This window comes from Vicia villosa, linkage group LG2 (assembly GCF_029867415.1).
Source record: "Vicia villosa cultivar HV-30 ecotype Madison, WI linkage group LG2, Vvil1.0, whole genome shotgun sequence".
NCBI classification, from domain to species: Eukaryota; Viridiplantae; Streptophyta; class Magnoliopsida; order Fabales; family Fabaceae; genus Vicia; species Vicia villosa.
The window spans coordinates 113,671,555-113,696,626 of NC_081181.1; the positions used below are offsets into that span (position 1 = coordinate 113,671,555).

At 36.2% G+C, this 25,072-nt stretch overlaps 2 protein-coding genes across 3 annotated transcripts; both read left to right on the forward strand.

The window, feature by feature from the left end:
* The first annotated feature begins 4,955 nt into the window (after positions 1–4,955).
* On the forward strand, positions 4,956–9,278 carry LOC131651820 (bZIP transcription factor 16-like). Of its 2 annotated transcripts, none has more exons than XM_058921524.1 (13): positions 4,956–5,311; positions 5,777–5,887; positions 5,975–6,034; positions 6,118–6,192; positions 6,384–6,473; positions 6,571–6,630; positions 6,762–6,931; positions 7,475–7,532; positions 7,764–7,806; positions 7,947–8,236; positions 8,311–8,388; positions 8,484–8,609; positions 8,811–9,278. In XM_058921524.1, the coding sequence occupies exons 2-13, from the start codon at positions 5,819–5,821 to the stop codon at positions 8,901–8,903; spliced, it is 1,212 nt and encodes a 403-aa protein (XP_058777507.1). In that variant the 5' UTR covers positions 4,956–5,311; positions 5,777–5,818; the 3' UTR covers positions 8,904–9,278. The 2 variants fall into 2 exon arrangements, with proteins under 2 accessions (XP_058777507.1, XP_058777508.1); XM_058921525.1 differs by having other exon boundaries at positions 8,814–9,278.
* A 13,561-nt stretch (positions 9,279–22,839) lies between these two features.
* LOC131646637 (probable rRNA-processing protein EBP2 homolog) lies at positions 22,840–24,802 on the forward strand. Its single transcript, XM_058916623.1, has 2 exons — positions 22,840–22,940; positions 23,641–24,802. The coding sequence occupies exon 2, from the start codon at positions 23,647–23,649 to the stop codon at positions 24,508–24,510; it is 864 nt and encodes a 287-aa protein (XP_058772606.1). The 5' UTR covers positions 22,840–22,940; positions 23,641–23,646; the 3' UTR covers positions 24,511–24,802.
* Positions 24,803–25,072: the final 270 nt, after the last annotated feature.

Below are 25,072 nucleotides of genomic sequence, written 5' to 3' on the forward strand. Positions count from 1 at the left end.
TACTTGTAAATGCTTTTATGTGCGTTACGTTTTGGTATGTAATGAATAACAACTATTGATAAGATGTGTGGTAATATATTCATGATGATTGTGACTGGATATGTGATGGTTGTTATGCCTTGTTGTAATTGTTACTTGTGTTGTGAATGTGGTGTACAATTGGCGGATAATTCATAGAGTTGGATTATTGTGGTATGCGGTAAGTTAAGATTAATGAGATAATCTTAATTGCATAAGTTGTTGGTAATTGTACATACATTCATAGCATGGTCGGCTTTATGGTGGAAGCGGTGAAACTTGGGTTCACATGGTAAGAGACGTTGATCCTTGAATGGAAATAGGCGTAGCAGACGTGATCCTTAATTGGAAATAGGCGTGTTGGCTTTGATCTTGTCCGGATCGGAAGCGTGGCTTGGATTCTAAACATTGAATCGGAAAGCGGTGAAACGTTGGGTTCACATTGGGTACCACATGCATAGAGTCACATGTCTTGCATTGAGTCACATTGGTGTTATGTGATGTTTGAATGTATGCAATTATGTGATTGTTATGTGTGTATGAGATGTGATAAGTGAATTTGGTGATTTCATTTGATATGAATGATTGTTGCGTTATAATTGGGATATATGTGATTGAAACATATGTGATGTAGATGTGAAATTATATGTACTTAGAATCTAGATGTTGGTGAAATATGACTATGTACATTGTTTAGTAATCATGTATGATTATGTGGAATAGAATGAACTAGGTTGTATGGCATGTACATGTGAATCTTGATTAATGGCATATGATGCATGTTTATGTGAAGAGTGATGAATTCTTGAAATGTATTCTTGTTGTGTTTTACATTTCCCATATTATGTTTATCTATAAGAAGTTGAATTCTCACCCTTCTGTTTGAATGTTATCCTTTGTTGGTAACGTGCAGGTTTCGTGGATAGTGATGCTTCGAAGGAGGCTTAGCGCCGAGATTTAGATCTCTAGTAGGGTGTCGTGACTAAGTAGTCACTTGTGCTCTGGTCATATGTAACACATGGGAGTTGGGTTTTATGTTTTTATGACTCGATGTTATGAGATATTTATTTACTCATATTGCATTCGTATTTGAATATGTTATTCTGGTTAATGTGTGGCCTTGAGCCAAGATGTTGAGACATGGTGGATGATGTATGGGAATCATCCTATTTTACCATTTATTTGATGAGATGATTATTCCGCTGTGGTTTGCATGTTGTTTTAAATTCCCGTGTTATTTGGAAATGACCATTGCATGTTTAAGGATAAAATATTTGTTCTATTTTGAAATATGTGTAACGCCCTCGTGAGATGCATGCTTTCTTTACTCTGATTTACGCAAATATATGCCTTATTTGTTTAGTATAGAGTTGGGGGTGTTACACTTGGCAGTGGAGGGAATTTTGGAGGATTAAGTTTGAAAGTCACTTCTTAACGTAGTTCTGGTCGAACAGACGAGGGCAGTTTCAACTTATCCAGTTTAGCAGAAAACTTTTCGCGTAAAATGATTGCAGCTTCACGAACGGTCCGACTAAGATCATCAGGCCTGTAGATAGTCTCAAAGAATTTTTGAAAGGCTTAGATTTCTTTAATATGGGTCGAAGTACCTTTGTGAAATTTTTCCTGCACATCAGCAAAAGCTTCAGTTAGTTCGCGAGTAAGACTCTCAGCGTCGAAGATTTGCATGGTGTAATAGTCCGTCCACCATTGTTGGAAATCTGGAGTAGAATAAAGGGCGGGTTCGAAAAGAATAGGTGAAAGATTGGCCACACCAGCATATCTGGCAATTTTTGACTCGCATTCTTCTTCAGTTAGATGTAAAGTGTGTAAACACATATGGTTCCTTTTCTCATACAGACATTTGGGTTTTATTTGAACCAATCCAAATTGTCTCGATACCAGATTTGGTTGGTAGCAGAGAAGAACACATTGGCCTTTGGAGGGTCGAAGACGGTGATAGAATAGCCTTGGGATAAGAAAAGATTCCCAAATAATCACGGATTCAGTTTGTTGATCTGGGGACATTGCTGGAAACCTTCGAGTGAACCATTCAGGACCCACTGTCCTTTGTACGAATGGAGCCATTGAAGGGCTAAATTGATAACACTAAGCAAACATCATGACATATGCTAAAAAATGTTCACGAAGCTTCCCAGTTTCTTCTTTAGGAGTTAGCAAAGCCAACCTGGTTCCTTCTACAGCTCGATTTTTGATGTTTGGATCTTCTTCGTTGACAGTACCTCGAAATGGGAGGTGAGCTTCGAAAGTAGCATTAAGCCACAGTTGCAGAAACCAGAAAGGACCAGCAAAGAGCAGAGATCCTGATTCATAACTCTTAATGAGGTTTGTTGCTTCACCTAGATTCTCATAGAGAAACCCTAGAATTAACTGGCTCAGGTTTAGTTGTGTCCCAGCATGTAGTTGATTGGCCATACAAAGATACCTCTTTGCTACCTGTATGGACCTAGAACAGAAGACGCATCTCGAGAGCCATAAAGCTAAGAAAGCAATATGCTCTTCGTCTGAGACTTCCTCATTATTTTCGTCATGATATTGTTGAATGAACGCAGTGTAAGTAACTGTTGCTTCGCTAAAGTTAATGGTATCGGTATCCATGACATTGGGGTCAAAGGTCTCTCTGGTTGGTCGAAGCCCCGTGATAGAAGCTATGTCGAAAAGAGTGGGGGTGACCATTCCGCATGGAAGATGGAAAGTGTTATGGGAAGCATCCCAGAAATGAACTGATGCTACTAACATGGTTTGGTTATATTCTAAACCAGTCTTGGACAGTTGGATTAAATCGTAAATGCCCAGTTGTTTCCAGAAAGAAGCCTTGTGTTTCTTTACTCTTGCTAGCCAGGCGTAGTACAATTCAGGGTCTTTTGCTAAGGGAATTGACCTAAAAACTTTCACAAAATTGGTTATATAGTTTAACCTAATTTTCTCTAGGGCTGAAGGGGTTACGGTCGAAGTATCTTCTGCACCATCAGGATCTGCTAAGATAGGACGACCATCTTCATCTATTTTGTTCTTACTAACTAAAGGCCTAGTTTTATAATAAGTAGGGAAGAATTTATTCAGAGAAGAGTTAGTTTCTCCTGGTAAAGGACCCATGAAGGCATGAGTTTTGCCAGAAAGTTCAAAGGGAATGATTACCTGAGAAGCATAAATGGCGCGCACTTCTGCAGTATTTGGGTTTGGTATGTATTCTTGATCCCCCATCTGTGTAGGTTTCTAAAGTTTCAAAGCTGGTTGAAGAACGTTTGAGGAAGACGCCATGAGTAAGTTTGATTTGGGAAATGGGTTTGAATGTAACCAGAGACGTTCTTTTCTGCGGAAAGAATGAGGAAATAGAGGTGAAAGTTATATGAGGGTATGAGTTCAGGTATTTAAAGGTTTAACGGAAACCCTTTCAAATCTTTTGGGTAAAAGCCAAGAGACACGCGGCAGACGTTGATTTAATCCAACGGCGGTCGAATAGTTATTAGCTTTACTCCTAGTATGTAGGAGTAATGATCATGAAGTAAGACCAGAACGTGGGAATGTAAGTTATGAGTAGACATCTTTGAAAATGAAAAGACGTTTTGGAAACAGAGTCATAAATGATTATGACGTCAATCAATAGTCTCGGAACTCTAAAACGAAATCTTATTACAACAAGAAACACCTATTTCTCTTGTTTTTTTCGAAACAGGCATTTATTGGGGGCAATTTGTTAGTTGAAGATTTCGTTTGGAAAGAATGTCCTTCAAAGGTCTGAAATTCGAAGGAGATGGTTACTGATGATCATCTTTGAAGATAAAAATGGCTACTGATGGCCATGCTTCGAGAATAATGTTTAAGTCGGAACAAAGATAGTTAGCACTGAAGTTAAATTCGAAAAGAATAGTCTTTGGGACTTAGACGTTTTTGCGAAATATGCGAAGTACTGAAGCTTAGCGTGGTTTCGTGGCATTCTCGACTCTGATTATGTTGCCACGCGTCGAAGGGAGATTCAGGCGGGATGATTTGAATTTTGAAGTAGTTTATGTAACCGCACGAAGACAGATGGCATCCCTGGATTTTCTGCGGGCAACGTGGCATTAAATTAGTGTAGGACCGTTAGGGTCGAAACTAGTATAAATAAGGGTCTTAATGTTAGGATTCCGTGTGTTCATTTTGTACAAATCACTCACATATTGCTCAAGTATCAAGTGTTAAGAGAAAGAGTTTGCTGAGAAATGTACGTATGACACCAACACCACTTTAAATACATGTGTATTTTCCTTTATTCAAGTATCTTTCGATATTACTGCGTTTCATTTACTTTTGGTCATTTACATTCCTGCACTATTTATTTTCATGTCATTTATCTTCGAAGCATTTAACTTTTCTGCACTTTAAGATTCTTGCACTTTTACAGTTTTGTCTTATATTTTATCTTTAACTCACTTTTCACTGGTGTTATATTTACGTGTATAACAAGGTGATTGCTAATCTTTATTTCTTTGTTTAAGTATTTCTTATTTCGAGACACATCAATCATAGACATAATTCGAACTATCATGAATAACAACCTTTTTGACTATGTCCTAGGATCAATCTAGTCGATCCTGCGAGTAACCAAATCATATTTATTATAGTTTGGAAGACTAGCGGTTGTTTACCGGAAATCACCGTAAACAAAAACCAGCTCCGATTATATGGTTCGAATAGTTTTGTACGGTTCAATCCGGTTTTTTCGATTCTACTCTGATTTTGATCCACTAGCAATTTTGAAAGATTGACCTGCCGCATCTCCGATTCACGGTCCAACGGGTTGAACCGGCCGGTTCGGTTTGAATTTTTAAAATATTAATTGAAACTATATGATTATGAATTTAAAAAATAGAATAAAATATATATAGAAAAAGTGGGCACAGGGGGTAAATAGGGGATTTCACATGGTGTGCAAAATAGGAACGAAAATCTCACTCGAGAGTGAAACACCGTACGACGACCCACGAGTTCCTCTCCGCGAACAACACCCAAATCCAAACAAACATTAACCGTAACCTAACAAACCCTAATTTTTGATCTCTCCCCAATTCTCCATCCCTTTTTCATCCAATCAATCTCAAAAAACCCAACATCAAATTTTATACAAATTTTTTCAAATAACCTTCGCCCTTCACTCAATTTCTATTTTTCTTGCCAATTTTGACCACAATTGCATATCTATTGCGTCTCTTGTTTTCGTTCAACATCCTCTGCAGATCAAGTTTTGTTTTTCTTCTTCACCAGCTCTGAAGGACCCTCAATCTCTTTTTGACCGGTAATTTGAAAGTTCTCTGCTTTATTAGCTTTGAATCGATTTGAGCTATTCAAATTTTCATATTTCCTAGCTGGTTTTGATATATGAATTTCATTCTATGTCTTAGGTTTGTTTCATCTTGATTTTTCGGCTTTGATAATTGTTGCCTTTGATAATTGAATTTGCCATGTTGGATTTGAATATAACATAAATCAACTTTAAAATTGGGCTTTTGGATGATTTTGCATTGATTGGGAGGGAAATTAGGATGGAGTGTTGTTAATGTAATGGCTCACGGATGCGACTTATACATGCAGTATAAAGACTGTAACTTTGTAGATTAATTCAACATTGAAGCATGTGATTGAACTGTTTGGTCTAACAGGCTTAACTATATATTTGTAGATTTTGGTTGTGAGTTTCGATTTCGAAAGAGAATGGTGTCTCTTATATTGTCTTGTAACGTAAGTTATATGTATTGTGCAGAATGGTTAGGTATTTAGTTTTGTAACTCACTGATATAAAAGTATGGGCAACAGTGAAATGGATAAAACCACAAAAGAGAAGGAGTCAAAGACGCCGCCACCGACGTCACAGGTAGAATTGAATTTCTTTGGTTTCATCTTACATTGACAGTTAACGAAACATTTTGTATGACGACAGTAACATTTATTGTTTTTCCAGGAGCAGTCTTCGACCACCACCAGCACCGGAGCAGTTAATACAGATTGGGCCAGCTTTCAGGTTTTGAAAGAGAGTTATTTTCGACACATAATTTTCCCTTGTCAGTATTAGATTTTGATTCACCTAGCTTTCTCATTGTATAGGCATATTCTCCTATGCCTCCACATGGATTCATGGCACAAAGTCCCCAAGCTCACCCTTATATGTGGGGTGTCCAGGTAATGCATATATTATATTATCATAAATGCTTAATTCGATGCACACTAATCGTGATGAATATTGCAAGCTAGCAATCTTTTATTATTGCTCATCAGTAGCCAAATAATGTAGTACCTAGCTGGATCAAGATATCTGTTTTGAACACTTCCCGGTGTTATATTTGGTTTATTAATGAAATTATTATTTGCAGCATATTATGCCTCCTTATGGTACTCCACCACATCCCTATGTTGCAATGTATCCCCATGGTGGCATATATGCTCATCCATCCATGCCTCCGGTAATCATTATAAACCATGTTTTCCGAAAGTTATCATATTTTTATTGAATCATTAATTCACCACCCATTCTTTGCTAACTGTGGAAAATTTACGCAGGGATCTTATCCATACAGTCCTTACGCGATGCCTACTCCCAATGGTATTGCTGAGGCTTCGGTGAGTTTTCCCCCTTTCTGTATTTTTGTGTTCTTTCTTTCTCCTTGTCTGTCTGTCCTTTCTTTTCCTTTTCTGTGAAGAGCTTGTTCTTATACGAGTATTGAAAAACTAACACGTAAGTTTACGTGCAGGGAAACACTCCTGCCAGCATAGAAACTGATGGTAAGCCTTCTGAGGTGAAGGAAAAATTGCCAATCAAAAGATCAAAAGGAAGTTTGGGTAGTTTGAACATGATTACAGGGAAAAATAATGAACATGGTAAAACAACTGGCACATCTGCTAATGGAAATCACTCAAAGAGGTAAAATTATGGTGTGTTGATTCGACTCTGCCATGACATAGTCCATACACTCTTTTGTCATCGAATAGTATTATGCTTTGATCTGGCTAATACTTATTTTGAGAACTATATTATGTGCCCAATAAAACTTGTTATAGTCTGGCTTGTCCAAGAGAAAAAAATTGGTGCTTTGGAGGAGTGAATTTGAACCACTATTCAATATGCTGTACTGTATCATAAGTGCAGGCCTTTTAATATTTTTGTCTGATTTACTGCAATTTTGTAATACATTATTCAAGCTTATTTTGATAATTAAATAACTAGATGTTAAAAACTGCATTTAAAAATAAAATAAAATATTTATCTTCTAGTGCCTGAAGATCCGGACACGGCTACTTGATTTGCTTTGTATTTTATCAATCTTGTGGCTGTACTGCACTTTCAATAACCGGAAATATAACATTAAATTTGGCAGTGATTTACTTTTCCAAGCCTGTTGACTAGTTTATTTTGCCATTTGCAAATTCTGGCAATTTGTGCTGATAGAAAATGTTGGATTTGCAGTGGTGAAAGTGGAAGTTTTGAAGGTACTAGTGAAGGAAGTGATGCAAATTCTCAGAATGTAAGTTCTTTGATGGTCATTTACATCTTTTTCTACAACTAATAATAAATATTATGATTAAAACATAAACTAATTCGCTCTCTTGAAGGGTAAACTTGTAAAAATAATTTAAAAATTGTTAGCTTGTAAACTAATACTACCACCAACTTTCTTAATTTCTGTGATTTAGTCAACGTAGTCATGCATTTAGGAACTTAGATAGTATTACCTAATGTCTTTCTGTTTTTATAGGGCTCTCAATTGAAATCTGGAGACAGGCAGGACTCTTTCGAAGGTTTGGCATTGTTACTTTCTGCTGTTCCAACCAATATAGTTTCTAATTTTTACTATCTAATTCTATATGCAAATGCAATTCAAACCCATGTTATATGTGTGTTAAAGGCTGAAGGGTACCTTTTTTCTATTGAATTACAGGTGAACCATCTCAAAATGGAAGTTCAGTGCACACTTCTCAAAACGGGGGACTTAATACACCTAACGCGGTGGTTAATCAAACTATGTCTATCATGCCTATCACCGCGGCTGGTACTCCTGGAGCTGTTACTGGTCCGGCGACAAACTTAAATATAGGAATGGAGTATTGGGGAACGCCAGCTCCATCCAACATTCCTGCTCTCCGTGGAAAGGTTCCGGCTACTACCGTCGCGGGCGGGATAGTTACTGGTGGATCACGGGATAGTGTTCAGTCACAACTTTGGCTACAGGTTAATTGTTACAACAGACCAATGATTTTTGCACCTCTTATATAAATATTTAAATTTTTCTGGTTAACTTTTAGGATGAAAGAGAGCTTAAAAGGCAAAGACGGAAGCAGTCTAATAGGGAATCTGCCCGGAGATCCAGGTTGCGCAAACAGGTCATTTAGAGTTCCTTGTAGCCTTTATTTCATTCAATGGTTGGTCGCTCATAATTGTCACACTTCTGATTCCTGTTTGCATGTGCTGTTTTCAGGCTGAATGCGACGAATTAGCTCAGCGTGCTGATGTTTTGAAAGAAGAAAATGCTACCCTCCGATTAGAAATAAGCCGCATTAGAAGCGAGTATGAGCAGCTACTTTCCGAGAACACGGCTCTGAAGGTGATGTTAAATATCTCAATCATAATCATCATATCATTAAAAATATTTAACTTTAATCAATCAATAAAATTACCTCTAAAGTCATATATATTATTAATGAACTGTTGGAAATGTAGAAATTTTTACACCGATAAAAACTCATAAAATATTGATACGACGGCTTACCATGATGTCTCACTAACATAAAAATATAATCTACAGCAGAGACTTGAAGAACAACCGAGTAACGATCAAAACGTTGGTAACGACACTCAACAGAGTGGACAGACAGAGGACGTGCAAGCTGGTCATTAGGATCACATGCCGCATTTTGGGAAGATAACCTAACTCAATAGCAAGAGCGCGATCTTGTTTCGGATATAGCTTGTAGCTCAAAGTGTATTACAGCTGCTGACCTTTAATAGTCTTAAAAGATTTGTTTTATGATCCCTCATTCTTAATTTGGCTTTTACTTTTAACCCATTTAAATAACCTGGATCATATATAGTGTGTGATTTGTATCTTATTCTCAGCTTCAAAGTTAGTTAGTTTCCTAGTAAGTAATATAGTCAATGAAACTGGGTGTTGTCCATTATATTATATGATTTCCTGTATAAAATAATTTATCAGGAAAATAATGAACAGACGGAAGAATAATGAAAAGAAGGAATACCTTTGAATTGTGTTTCTTGTTAAACTTTAGTCTTTGTTTTAGATGGATATATGCTGTCCATTTACAATTACTAGTCTGCATGCTGAATTTTGCTTGTTTACTGCATAAATGATTTGTTCAAGATTATACTTAAAAAAAAAAAAGAGTCATTTTTGAGATTTTACTGCATAAATGATTTGTTCAAGATTTTACAAAAAAACAAAGTCATTTATGAGATTTTACTAATGAAAGTCATTTTTTAGAAATTTAGATAGGCTTAACTGGATTTTTGGTCATTTAATTTATTTTTTTAGTTTCATTTTGCTTAACTATTTCGTTAATTTTAAGTCTTAAAATTCTTAAAATTCATTTCAACAGCAAGCACGATTCTATGCCATTCAACTTGACTTGAAAGAGGTGCAAAATCTTAGCTAAGAAAGCTCAAGAATGTCTCTAAATTTTTCTTAAATATGTCACCACAAATTGATATTACAGGATTTTCTTTTGAAGTTTTTCTAAGTGCGGGAGGAGGTCGACATTTCATGTCAAGACATTTAATAATTGTAATCTTGTGAATTAAAAAATACATTGTCTCTTGAAAGAAGTAGATGTCATATAGACCAATTGTTTAACATAAAAAATATATCTACCAAAGTCAGTTTTACAATTTTGAAACCTAATATAATTTTTAGTGTGTCAAGTTTTTCAAATAATTATTGTGATGAGAGTTATGGTTAAATTCTGAATTTGAGAGATCCAACTTCTATCAACAAGTTTGAATAAGTTTTCATAACTAGTTCTATCAATGTTCATGTCTAACAACCACTCCATCCAATGCAAAAAAAGTAAAGTGTACTTGCATATAAGAAATAAGTGGTCTCTAATTTCCACGTCATGATTACAAAGAGAGCACCTCGAATTAGGTTGTCTTCTTTGCATCAACAATATGCATTAGTTTGTAAGTCACTAATGACTTAGCAAATGATATGTATGGATGTCAAATGAATTTTGTCTAAGAAGGCTCAATGTGATCTCTCTTGATACAATCATATGCATCTTTAAAAGATAGATAACTATTTACCGATCTTGTTCAGATGAATTTACCGACAGTAGTATTATCAAATGACAAGTTAATCTTCAAAATACATTCAACAATTTGAGGAGGAAAAATGGATAAGTCATGATAAATGTTCCAATTGATGTATTTTATTTTCCATAAAATTGTCCGTTCATAAAATCAATGTTTTTTTTTTCAATTACTAACCTACCATTTACTATGTTCCTTCAAAAAGAAAAATGAATGTTTAATGTCAGGCCATATTAAAGAAGACATGTGATGCATTATTGATTTTTTGTGCCTGAAGTATCTACTAATAAGAATAAAAAAACCATTGATTATTGATAGCGAGCACTTCTAACAAAGAGATAAACAACCAAATTTATTTGTTGTCTTAATATCTTTCAGACCAAGACCCCATTTAGACAAATGTGAGCAAATAACCTTCCAAGATATAATAATTAGCTTTCTACTGTCTATGCTACTTATCCATACCAAATTTCTAATGTATGTATATATATATATATATATATGTCCAGTTACTGAACCATAAATAATCGGAGAACGGTGGTTGTAATGAGCAACGATGAATCAGAGCTTCTGATGTGGAGGAAGAAAGGCTCATCTGCAAGATTAACACTCCAACATTCAAGTCAGTAAATGAAATAGAAGAGTGAATGAAATTTGAATTTGTGTATATGAATTCTTTGTGCGTATCCTTTATATAGTGGGTAGTTATAGCAACCCAGTATTTGATAGACGTATGATGCAGAGAGTCGTTGGATGTATCTTGGATTTGGATCGCTTGCACTCGTCCTCATGGTAGTTATCATGCGTTGCCATCAATCCAACCAAATGAAAACTCCCTCCGAATGATTGGATGATGGTCATTTCGGTCGTCTCGGAACAATTGTCCCTAAGCCTCATTCTGTATGACAATTAGGGGTGGAAATAGGTCAGGCCGATAACAGTGGCTTACAAGCTAGCCTATATAGGATCAGGCCAGGCCACACATTATTTTTAAATAGAAAAGGCCTAGGCTTCTTTATAAGCCTATTTAATTAAAAGGCTAGGCCTCAGGCCCTAAAAAAGCCTTTTAGGCCTATCAGGCCGACCTATTTAAATAAATATGAATATTTTTTTTTACGATCATTATGCTATGTTTTATACTTTGTATTAAAATACATAAATAAAACTTGATTATCTTGAAGAACTTGTGAAAATAAGATGAAAACACCAAATGAACATTGTTTTCATAAGTTTTCTTAAACTAATAGTCTCCTAAAACTTATGCTAATAGGTAAGTTAAAATAAGTTAGTCTATTTAAACAATATTTTAATTGCTTATTTACATATGTCTAAAACAAATAGGCTTGTATGTAGGCTGACAGGCTAACCAGGCCTTCAAAAATGCCAGGCTCAGGCCTAAAAAATAAGCCTACGACAGGTTACAGGCCAGACTTAGGTTTCGGTTTTTTGACAGGCCAGGCTTAGGCTTGGCAAAGCCTAACTCCACCCAGCCTATTTCCACCCCTAATGACGATGCAAGGGTTTGTCGTATTTTCCTCATCCGCGATCACTTTTTTTGCCTTCCCGATGAAAATGAGAGATATGTAACAAGTATGGTGATTGTGTCATCTCTTTCTACGAGTTTTTTTGTCGATCTTGGCGTTTTGACTGCCCCATGGATTTGAAATACAAATTATGAATGATTGATGGTTGCTTTGTCGTAGCTACACCCTGTGAGTTAGGTGTATGTAAAAGTCTTCCAATATTGGTGTGGATATTTAAATGGGAACCATTTTCATCCATCCTTTCAAAGTTTAATGGGGTTCTGCGACTCAGGCATGAGGTCGTGGTTTGATTCACCAAATGTCAACTGTTTGTGGTTTCAGGGACTTTTTAGAGAGCTTGAAGCATTTTGAAAATCGATTTTTCTTGGTTACCCACTCCGCCTAAAGTATCATGCAACGGTATGCGCGATCGAGGACCGAGTGAGAGGTACATGCATTAGCTTGTTTCCCAAGTACTGGAACGAGGGTCATTTCTATATGGAAAGTGGGCTACTGGGCTTTGTCAAGGAGTTAGGTTACCTCAAGGGTGTTACTCATCAGGATGAAGCCTCGCGAAAGCACTTGAAACGACTCATCGACGTCGCATGCTAATGGAGGCTCGTAGAAAGGAGGAAAAGAAGGATATTTTTGGTACGACTCGAATGCACTTGCCTTCTTCATCATCAGCTCCATTATTTATAATGTGCCTATTTGGTAATAATTATATGCAGACTCAACAAAGGATGAAGAGGAGCTCTGTCTTTTAAGACGAAGAATCTAGCTAATGAAAACTGTAGCGGGACCTTTAAGTGTTTCTCGGCTTCATTTCTCTTACCGAGGTAGGTGATGCTTTGCGCGCCCTCAATCTTTTTGGCTCTCATGTCGACTAGGTAACTCTTTTTGTGAGGCGTGAAACAAGAAAGGATGATTCTCTAGATTCTACCTGAGATACTTTAATGTCTACTTAAGGTTCCCTTTATGTGGCTTAAAGATATTTAGAAGATCAACATCTTGAGAATGCCTCTTTGGCTCAACGTTTAACTGAGTGATCCAATGCTAGTGTCACCGCAATTTTGGAGTCCTCTGATCGCGACTTTGCGTATCTATTAGTCGGGATAACTGCAAGTGCACAGTCGTGTCGTGTAGTTTTAAAAGATATCGAATCCACAGGGACTATAAATCGACCTACCGTTATCTAAAGTTACTATGTAAAGCTAAGGCTAATGAAAGTTGGTTTTGTTTAAGGGGAAACTAAAATCTAAATCTAAATAAAATACAAATGCGCGGATATCGGTATGTAGTTCATCTAACTTAGGTGATCCGAAGTTCCATTGGCCAGATTTTAATTAAATCAAAGATCTTTACTAACTATGTCATTTAAAAGTCCTCCTCTCAAACTTTCGCTCTGTTGATTAAGACTACGATCCTAACTCATAATGTACGCTTTCGCCATCCCACCAGATTTAGAAACGCTTTTTGGAAATAACATAGTTAATAAAATGCTTGTTTTATGAAGTCGTTATCTACTTAAATCTCCTAATCTCAAACTTTCGCTCTGTTGACTCGGAACATGCTAATATCCCTAACGTACGCTTTCGCCATCCCGCTCGGGTGTAAAAACACTTTTTGAAAATAAATAAGTTCTAATTAGTTTTAATACGCTTTCGCCATCCTTAAAACTAATGTCCTATGTCTACTATCCAGTTAAAGATCTCAAACTTTCGCTCTATTGATTTTAACCTTTGACCGTCTTAAAACCTCAAACTTTCGCTCTATTGGTTTTAAGACTTACTAATTAAATTAGGCATACAAACCAAAAACAAGTGATATTTAATAAACCATAATTAAGCCAATTTATTTCGGATCCCACGGTTAACTTACTTTACATACCGACATCTAAATAAATTAGCCAGACATATTAATATGGTTAAACATGCATAAATAGATTCGGTTCATAATAATAGGCATATTAATTGGCATATAATATATCATGCAATAAATATAAATAAAGGCGGTAAATAATAAACCTGAATAATATAAATCTGAAATAAAACTTGAATCTTGTAGTACTTGAACTTCCACCACAGGTTGGTTGGATTGTTCTTCAGAAATTATTCGGTGTAAATTAAACAAGGAAATAAAAACTGAATCTAACGTAAGGTTAGATCCGTTAAAGGTTCACAATAATTTCCGGTGTAGAAATTATTGTGAGAAAATATGAACGAAAGTAGAAATAAAAGCTGGAATTAAAAATGCTGGAATGAAAGGGAAATAATACTGAACTAAAAATGGTGGCTGGGACTAAGCATGGTCCAACCCTTTTTCACTTTGTAGAAGCCTCTATTTATAATAAGAAATATGGTAACTGCTTCTTCACGTGTTCCTCTTTCTTCCCCGAAAATTTAGGAACGGTTTTGACTTGGAAAGAGTTGGAGACGTGCGCCTTGTGTGAGAAAGAAGTGGAGGAAATAGTGGAGAGGTGGAGACGGGCGTCTCCATTTGTGACGTGGCACTTGAATTGGTCTTAGAAATCCATTGAAGACGTGCGTCTCGCATTACTGAGTGGAGACGTGGGACCCAAGTCTCCAAAGACGGGCGTCTCACTTCTTTTTACTTGTGCCAATAGGCACACTTGTTGGTGACAACCGTCACACAAAAATGTGACATAAGTCACATTACTTTTCAACATATATATATTTAGTTATATATATGTATATAAACATTGGGCGGGGCCCACTTCATATATATATATATAATATATATTATATATAATATATATTATATATATTTTATAACATATATATATATTATATATATTTTATAACATATATATATTATATATATATATATATATATATATATATATATATATATATATTCATTTCTTCATTCTTTGTGGTTTGGGCTTGCATATTTGCACAATTGGGTCTTCTTTGCACCTCCTTTTCACTTCAGCACCCATTTTTCATCTTTTAGGCACAATTTGTAGTCATTTTAGCTCTATTTCTTCTCCTTTTCACAAATAGTCTCAATATGAGCATAAAACCTGAAACAAAGCAAATACTCGCATAATATCACAATAAAATAACATAATTATAATAAAATAAGGAAATAATTGATATAAATCGAGCCAAATAAACGATACATTTTCGTGTTATCAAATACCCCCACACTTAAACCATTGCTTGTCCTCAAGCAATCAACCACACGGTAAAAGAAAATGATTAAGCAAAGTCTTTGAAACAAAGGCACGGCACGACTCCTAGTCATACGTGGTTACTAGGCTAAGGTTAGATCGATAGGTACTAAATGCCAACACCAAGGATACCGTAACGACATAATGTCAAAAACTCCCTCCTTATACAAACCAATTCGAATTATGCCATTATAACTCAACCTATATCTCTCGTTTTTCCTTTCACTCTTTTCATTCAAGCGCAATCACATTAAGCCCGTTATCCGTACACGCACATAGTAGGGGAAATCGGTTAGCGACTATGATCCTTTTTCTTTAGCACGGGGTTCTGGTTTTTTAAATGGTAAAGCCCCATCTTTCCCAACTGCGGTTGCGGGGGATCAGACCGTAGTCCACCCTACCAAGCCCAGTACCAGTGACCTCTAGGCCAACCAACAGCGGGTGCTAATTATTAAATCCTTATTGGCTTAACAACCATTGGGCTAAATGACCGGGTGAGGGTCACCTAACTTAGAAGTTTATTCTTCAATTCAATCATTTTAAAAAAAACAGGATCATTCACTTATATTCATCGACTCCCTACGTAGTTTGTGCTTAAGATGGTGCCGACTGCTAATATAAACTACTTAAGAGCTACTTTGAAAACTTGAGCCTAAGGTATCGAAATAATGGGCATCCAAATTGATATCACATAATGAGGGGGTTTAGGGTGTCAGGACAGTATCGATGTTGTTGAAACATCTCCAAGTCTTTCTAACAATGCCTAAAGTGTGACAACCTCTATACTTTCGGAGTGTGTATGCCATGCGTCAAAATTCAAATTTTTTTTTTTTTTGGAGGTTAAAATTTTCAAATTTTGGGGAAACTCAATAGCAACTGAAAATCACATATAAAGACTCGACAACACAACTAGAAGACAATAAATAAAGTAATAAATGAAAGCGGTAAAGCTTCTCCCCCACACTTAAACCAAACATTGTCCTCAATGTTTTGATAAAAGGTGAAAAAGGAAAAACAGAACCTGTATGGATGCTACCGGCGGGCTATCACGACCAAATCCACTCCGCGTCCGGAGGAAATACCTTCTCCTATCATACTCATCAATTTGTGTCACCACCAGCAGCAACACTCGTAGGAATGTGCGTGGAGACCCTCTCATCTTTGAGATGATCATCTATAGGTTTTTCGCCTAGATATGATCGAGACGTGACAGGCGATCCATATCTTTATTATCTGCAAGTTCAAACAATAAAAGGAAAACATTAAATTGAAAACTCGTGGGTTGCCTCCCACGCAGCGCTTTGTTTAACGTCAATAGCTCGACGGCTTAAGAGTGCAAGCACTCAAGGTGGTTCTCTTGAGAATGACTCCTCGGTTGAACTTTTAACAAACCTCGTTTTCCATGGCCACTTATCAAGCCATCTCATATATCCCTCACCTTTTCTTTTCTTTCTTCTGTGGGGTGGTTCATTCTTTTGAAATCGTGGTGGCGGTTCTGGATCGATCATAAGTATCAGCTTTTCAAGTTCGAGCTTAGTGATATTATCCACCACCTCAAAGGTTAACCTTACCCTCTTATCACTAATGATATCCTTAGTTTCATGGTCGTCTAAATTTCTCTTTTTATGCAAGACTTCAAATAAGGGTGCATTAGTGTGGATATTTTCCAATATCTTCACATACATTATGGATTTGGAGTCTACCTTAGCTTCCACAAAACTTTGCGGGAAAGAAATCGGTGGGGTATAGGGAAGAGGAACAACTATAGGTGCTTCCTTCTCTACCTCTTCTACAACCTCCCTTTCAGTTGGTGTTGGTGGATTTTTCTCAATCTCCACTCTTTTCCCACTAGAACTCTTCTCAACCACATCATCACTCTCCTCCATCTCATTATCACTTTCCTCATTCTCATTATCATTTTCCTCCATCTCATTATCACTCTCCTCAGGAATATCAATTTGTTTTTCACTAATGGTTGTGTCAATATACTCCTCAAGTAAGTCTCCTAGTGGTTTTTGTTCAAGTTGGGAGATTTGAGTCTCTAATTCCATGTTGTGGGTCGCGAGGGACTCAACCATAGTGGTCAGTTGCCTAAGGGTTTCATTGTTTTGAAGACTTTGTTTGATAAACTCTTGGTTTTGGACGGTTTGTGTCTCTACAAAGTGCTCCATCATGGCTTCTAATCTAGAGTGAGTTAGCGTCTCGTCGGGATCCTCCATCGATGTTTCGAAGTTAAAATTATGGGATTCTTGAGGTTCTTCAAAGGGAGTTAGCATTGCGTTTTGTGTTTCCTCAAAGTGCTTCGTCATCATAGATTCTAGCCTAGAGAGAGTTTGTGCTTCAACGAATTCCTCCATTAAGATTTCGAGGTTGGATTTATGATAATCTTGCGACTCCTCGAAATGTTGGGCGTGGTGATCGTAGAGGAAATTCGGTTGATGATAAGTTTGCGTTGCATTGAAATCCTCTATTGATGCTTCGAGGTTAGAATTATAGGATTCTTGTGGTTCCTCGAAGTAGGTTAGCGTCGCATTTTGTGTTTCCACAAAGTTCCTTGTCATCATAGATGTTTCATTAAAATTTTCCATTATTACTTCGAGGTCGGATTTATGGGATTCTGGTGACTCCTCAAAATATTGATTATGGTGATCATAGAGGAAATTCGGTTGAGGATAGGTTTGGTTGGGATTATAAAATTCTTGTGTCTCCTCAAAATGTTGGGATTGGTGATTGTAGAGGGAATTCGATTGAGGATAAGCTAGTGTCGAGTTGTAATCCCCAATTAATGTTTCGAGGTTTGGATTGTAGGTTTCTTGTGGTTCCTCGAAATGTTGAGATTGGGAGTTGCAGAGGTAATTTGGGTGAGAATGAATTGGTGACGCATTGAAATTTTCCAACAGTATTTCGAGGTCGGATTTATGGGATTCTTGGTATCCCTCGAAATATTGTTGTTGGGAGTTGTAGAAAAAATTTGGGTGATACATTGTAACTAATTAAAAAAATGCCTTAGTCTCTACGGTGTAACAATGAGTTACGATATCGACTTGAATAGTCCCCGGCAACGGCGCCAAAAACTTGATCGCGACTTTGCGTATCTATTAGTCGGGATAACTGCAAGTGCACAGTCGTGTCGTGTAGTTTTAAAAGATATCGAATCCACAGGGACTATAAATCGACCTACCGTTATCTAAAGTTACTATGTAAAGCTAAGGCTAATGAAAGTTGGTTTTGTTTAAGGGGAAACTAAAATCTAAATCTAAATAAAATACAAATGCGCGGATATCGGTATGTAGTTCATCTAACTTAGGTGATCCGAAGTTCCATTGGCCAGATTTTAATTAAATCAAAGATCTTTACTAACTATGTCATTTAAAAGTCCTCCTCTCAAACTTTCGCTCTGTTGATTAAGACTACGATCCTAACTCATAATGTACGCTTTCGCCATCCCACCAGATTTAGAAACGCTTTTTGGAAATAACATAGTTAATAAAATGCTTGTTTTATGAAGTCGTTATCTACTTAAATCTCCTAATCTCAAACTTTCGCTCTGTTGACTCGGAACATGCTAATATCCCTAACGTACGCTTTCGCCATCCCGCTCGGGTGTAAAAACACTTTTTGAAAATAAATAAGTTCTAATTAGTTTTAATACGCTTTCGCCATCCTTAAAACTAATGTCCTATGTCTACTATCCAGTTAAAGATCTCAAACTTTCGCTCTATTGATTTTAACCTTTGACCGTCTTAAAACCTCAAACTTTCGCTCTATTGGTTTTAAGACTTACTAATTAAATTAGACATACAAACCAAAAACAAGTGATATTTAATAAACCATAATTAAGCCAATTTATTTCGGATCCCACGGTTAACTTACTTTACATACCGACATCTAAATAAATTAGCCAGACATATTAATATGGTTAAACATGCATAAATAGATTCGGTTCATAATAATAGGCATATTAATTGGCATATAATATATCATGCAATAAATATAAATAAAGGCGGTAAATAATAAACCTGAATAATATAAATCTGAAATAAAACTTGAATCTTGTAGTACTTGAACTTCCACCACAGGTTGGTTGGATTGTTCTTCAGAAATTATTCGGTGTAAATTAAACAAGGAAATAAAAACTGAATCTAACGTAAGGTTAGATCCGTTAAAGGTTCACAATAATTTCCGGTGTAGAAATTATTGTGAGAAAATATGAACGAAAGTAGAAATAAAAGCTGGAATTAAAAATGCTGGAATGAAAGGGAAATAATACTGAACTAAAAATGGTGGCTGGGACTAAGCATGGTCCAACCCTTTTTCACTTTGTAGAAGCCTCTATTTATAATAAGAAATATGGTAACTGCTTCTTCACGTGTTCCTCTTTCTTCCCCGAAAATTTAGGAACGGTTTTGACTTGGAAAGAGTTGGAGACGTGCGCCTTGTGTGAGAAAGAAGTGGAGGAAATAGTGGAGAGGTGGAGACGGGCGTCTCCATTTGTGACGTGGCACTTGAATTGGTCTTAAAAATCCATTGAAGACGTGCGTCTCGCATTACTGAGTGGAGACGTGGGACCCAAGTCTCCAAAGACGGGCGTCTCACTTCTTTTTACTTGTGCCAATAGGCACACTTGTTGGTGACAACCGTCACACAAAAATGTGACATAAGTCACATTACTTTTCAACATATATATTTAGTTATATATATGTATATAAACATTGGGCGGGGCCCACTTCATATATATATATATAATATATATTATATATATTTTATAACATATATATATATTATATATATTTTATAACATATATATATATATATATATATATTCATTTCTTCATTCTTTGTGGTTTGGGCTTGCATCTTTGCACAATTGGGTCTTCTTTGCACCTCCTTTTCACTTCAGCACCCATTTTTCATCTTTTAGGCACAATTTGTAGTCATTTTAGCTCTATTTCTTCTCCTTTTCACAAATAGTCTCAATATGAGCATAAAACCTGAAACAAAGCAAATACTCGCATAATATCACAATAAAATAACATAATTATAATAAAATAAGGAAATAATTGATATAAATCGAGTCAAATAAACGATACATTTTCGTGTTATCATCCTCCGAGAATGTTTCGCAGCAAGTGGGGCATTTTGACCATCCTCTGCATATTTTAAGGGACCAAATTCGTCCAGACCAGATGCTCAATGATGGGAAGTCATTTTTCTTCTAAACTAACAATCATCCCCTTTTTTTACATTAAAGTATAATTGAAATAAAGTAGATATGATGTTATTTTTACCTATTTATGGTATATGTGTTTGATCCTGAGTACATTGCTCTGGGTTCCGTGCGAATTTACGAGGTTTTTCCCTCGAATTTTATTGGACATCTTTGAGACCATGCCCGACCAAGGATCGGAGCCCCTCCCCTAGGTAAAAACATGGTATGAGGTTTACGTGTGGCAAACCCACCTCGGCCTCTAGAGTAGCTAGCTACTAGAGGGGGCGTTATTATCGTTCTAGTGGTTTAGCCATTTCTTTGTGTGTGTGATTCGCACAATGGGGTTTTGATTGTTGTATCAAACGCTCGTGGTGTTTGCAACAACACCCGTGAGTCTTTGTGTTAGGCCTCGATCCTTCAGGTTATACCTTAAACTCATTGTTACCTTACACAACCACAAAGGAAATAAGTATTTCAAAATTTTCAATTTCTTTATTACAAATTGGAGTTCATTATTTAGTTATGAGAAAATTGATTATCCTAAAAGCAACATTAAATGAAAATTCAAATTTGTGAGAAAATTGATTATTTGAAAAATAACATTAAATGAAAATTTGAAAACATAACAAGGTGGACTAGCCGCCGGTTATTCTTGTTGTCCTCTATCTTGCTGGATCAACCACTTCTGAGGGGTCAACGTTCATGCTATACAACTGGCCGATTGAGTATGATACATTTATTTCCATGTCCTTACTCTCTATTTGGTCCCGTTGGAGTGCTTGATATATCCTTTTATCCCCTTCAAGATCAGCATTTATTTCTATGGCCTTACTTTCTCACATTTTACTGTTGCTAATTGATTAACACAAGTGTCCAATCGTTTAGACAAAATCTATATATATATATATATATATATATATATAGGTAACCTTATCATTATTCTCATCTCATCATTCCCTCACTTGTGCATTGCATTAGAAACATATTAGTTTTCTCACTCATCCATCATCACCTCAAAATAGCCATAAAAAGAACTCGCTCTTCCAAAGCTTTATCCTCATACTTCTCTAAAGACTTCTCTTCCCAAGATCATAAACCAACTTCAACCTCGACTAGGCTGGTAGAGAACTATTTGCTTCTTACTACTCGGATGAAAATATCTTCAAGAACTGCTCTTTCATGGAAGCCTTCGAATTTGCTGGCTTGAAGGACTTCTTTGTATTTGAGAAGCCTCGAGAGAGGTACCAAAAACTAGTGAAAATGTTCTACGTCAATATTTCCTACAAAGATGGCATCATCAATTCTGAGGTTAAGAAACACCCTATCACCCTGTCTCTTAAAGATCTTGCTCAAGTGTGCAACCTACCCTTCATGGAGCAAGATTATGATCAAATGGATATTGAAGGTAATGATTTTAATTTCAACAGTCATGCCCACTCGCTTCTCATTGATCCCACTTCTAGAATTCCAAATATTTTCAACGTAGGTCTCGTCTTCCTAAATAATAGATTGATTAACTACATAATGAATCATGTGCTTTTACCAAGGAAAACTAACTATAGCACCATCCAAAAATAAGACATCTCTGCAGTTTGATTCTTGGAAAATAAAATTGTAAAAAACTGGGCAGGTTTCATTCTTCACCACATTCTAGATAGCTAAAGGAAAAAATGAACCTTACCCGATGTCGAACTAATCACCAAAATCCTATGCTACTCTAGCATGAATTCGGAGAAGAAGAACCCATTTTTATGCACACAAAGATAGGGAAAGTAGTTACAAGAAAAATGGTATTATTATTGAGACATTTTAACTTAACGTTTTATTAGATAACACTTATCGCTTTCATTATTGCGGGGTTAGCAAAATTTAACACATTACAATTAACACAACTTAAAATAGACAATTGCATAACTTCATAAAACAATAATAAATAACAAAACTTAGATAATACTAGATAATTCTAGACGTTTCAACATCTTGATTATATTGTCAACAAATCTAGAAATTGTTACATCAAACTCGATCGATCCCTTTGTTGGCCTACGATGATATGTTCTCCATAAAACCTTCAAATCTTCACCAGTCTGCAACTCAGTGTTGTTGTATTACACCTTTCCTCCAATATCAGTCCATGGTGCACAAAAATTGATCTTAACCACCTTTCTATTGTCAATGTAAGGAAACAAATTATCCAATTTGAATCTCAGAAAAGTGAGAATGATGGTGTCCTCATGGAGCCGAAAATCAACAGGAAGTTTCACGCTGTTGAATGCCGTAATTGTCATAAACAAATATTGAGACATTCTAAGATGTTTTTTTTAATATAATAGTCGGTGTAATCACAACCGTACAAAACTATTGGCACAATCTCAACTGTGAAAATTTAAACTATCGAATATTTCGTAGTCCTTCTAAATATTTTGGGAAAAATTCAGTAATCCATAGTATTTTAGGAAATTGGGAGGTGTCAAGTAAATTTGAGGTGGTGGGATAAAAGAATTGATTTTGGAGGCCCAAAATAGCCTTTTTGCAATGACCCGTAGCGGTTTTTGGGGCTTTGGATAAAAAAACGAATCTAAAATACAATTACACGCTTTCCATTATTTCAAGGTACCTGTGCCTCCCAAAACCCTTTCTCTAAACCCTAAATTTTTCTCTGCTGATTTTTGCAACTAGAAAACGGTGAGTCCATACACGCTTTCGTTTTCCTTTTCCTTTTCCATGTTGTATTTTCATCTAAATTCATATTTTTTGTTGCCACGCTATGCTTGTTCTGAAATTATATTATTGGGTTCTTATCTCACTGTATTGAGCTCTTAGATATGTTTTTTTAATAGAATTTCACTTGCTGCTATGCCATCTTCATCGTGTAAAGAGATGAGCTTGTGCTATTGTTAGGTTTCATTCTTTGTGTTTTGAGAGCCCTGAAAGGGTATTCTTTTTTGAGCTGCTAGGTTCCAGTAATTACAAACATGGTTTTAAATTGACGGTGCGGTGTTGCAATTGCAGTGTGAATCCTGATTGGATGGTGTTTGAAATATATGGTTGAAAAACTTTTAAAATGAAGATTTTTCACTATATTTAAGAAAGATTGAAAAGAACTAAACCAACGTGACCAAAATCACACCTGATTTTAATTCACTCCGCAATTGCGGTAGCTGTAATGCATATCAAAATAATTATTTTTATGGCTCATGTATCTTAATATTTTGTTTTTAATGTGATACATTTCTCTTACCTATTTGTTGTAAAAAAAAATTCTTTTGATGTTTTTAATTTTCTGTTTATCTTGTTTTTAACATATGGAAAATTATAGTTTTTGCATGGCAATGTGTATTATTTTGGTTTGTAATATGATTTGTTTTCATTGATATTTGTATAGATTGAAATGGTGGTGCCTTTTGTTAATGATGATCCAATGATTGACGATGAAACTGAAGATTTGGATGAGGTACCGTCAGATTCAGATTCAGAAGAAGATGTCAAATTAGCTGAACCGTCAAAAACTGCAGTGAACAATAGAGAAGCGATATTAGATAAACTTGGAGACATAAGCTGGCCAGAGAATGTGGATTGGAAGCACAAGCTCTCCATTGATATTGATCAAGAGCAGGAAGTAGATGTGAATGATGATTTGGCTCGAGAGCTATCGTTTTACACACAGGCATTGGAGGGAACTAGACAAGCCTTTGAGAAGCTTGAGTCAATGGGGCTCCCTTTCTTGAGACCTGCCGATTATTATGCTGAAATGGTGAAGGCAGATAGTCACATGGAAAAGGTGAAAAGTCGGCTATTAGAAGAGAAGAAGAAGATGGAAGAGGCTGATGAGAGAAGAAAGGCTAGGGAAGCGAAGAGATTGTCCAAAGAGATTCAGTCACAGAAGTTGAAAGAAAGGGCCAAGCAGAAAAAGGACGACATTGAATCTGTTAAGAAGTGGAGGAAGCAGAGACAACAGAGCGGGTTTGCTGACGGAGGCGACGGTCCAGATAAGGCTTTGGGTTTTGAAGATGGAAAAGTGTTTGAGAGGTCAAAGAAGAAAAGGCCCGGAGTGTTGCCAGGGGATCGATCAGGAGGTAAGGCAAAGCAAGCCTTTGGAAAGGGAAAGACGCAGAAGAAAAGAGATACTAAGAACTCCAAATTTGGTTTTGGAGGCCGGAAGGGATCGAAGAAGCAGAATACAGCTGACACAACTAATGATTTTGGTGGATTCAGTAAGGGTGCTGGTGCTGGAAACAAGAAGAGGAAGAGATAAACATAATCTTCTTTTGATTTGTTTTCCCACAAAAGGGATGTCATGGAATGTCTTTGGCCGTGGCAAATTTTTGGGAATTTTCATCAAATCTGCAGTTGTATGTCCTAAGTAGATTATGGTAAGTTGGTAAAACTTTATTGGCAGTTATAGATTCTTATATATCTACTCCAATTTTGATGTTTTGTTAAACAACTTGTTACTTTGTGCTGCTCATTACCAAAAGATATGTGATAGCTCTTTTAAACACAAGCCAATGTAATGAAGACGTATCTAGAGTTACGTTATTTATTTATCAATTGACCACTTTTTTTTAATGTTTTTTTTTATTTGTTTATCAGAAGACTGATTTTGGTACATGTTCTTGTCTTTTTGCTTTAGAAAAGAAATAATTCAATGAAATTAAAATTTCATTATTTTTGTGGTGCCAAAATTTCTTATCATCCTAGCAAAAGTTCCATTAGAAAATGTCTGTAATCTGTTGTCAACATTGAAACAAACATGTATCAAAAGGCAGGTACACAAAGAGTTGTTGATCAATAAAGAATTGCTGATAAATGGAATG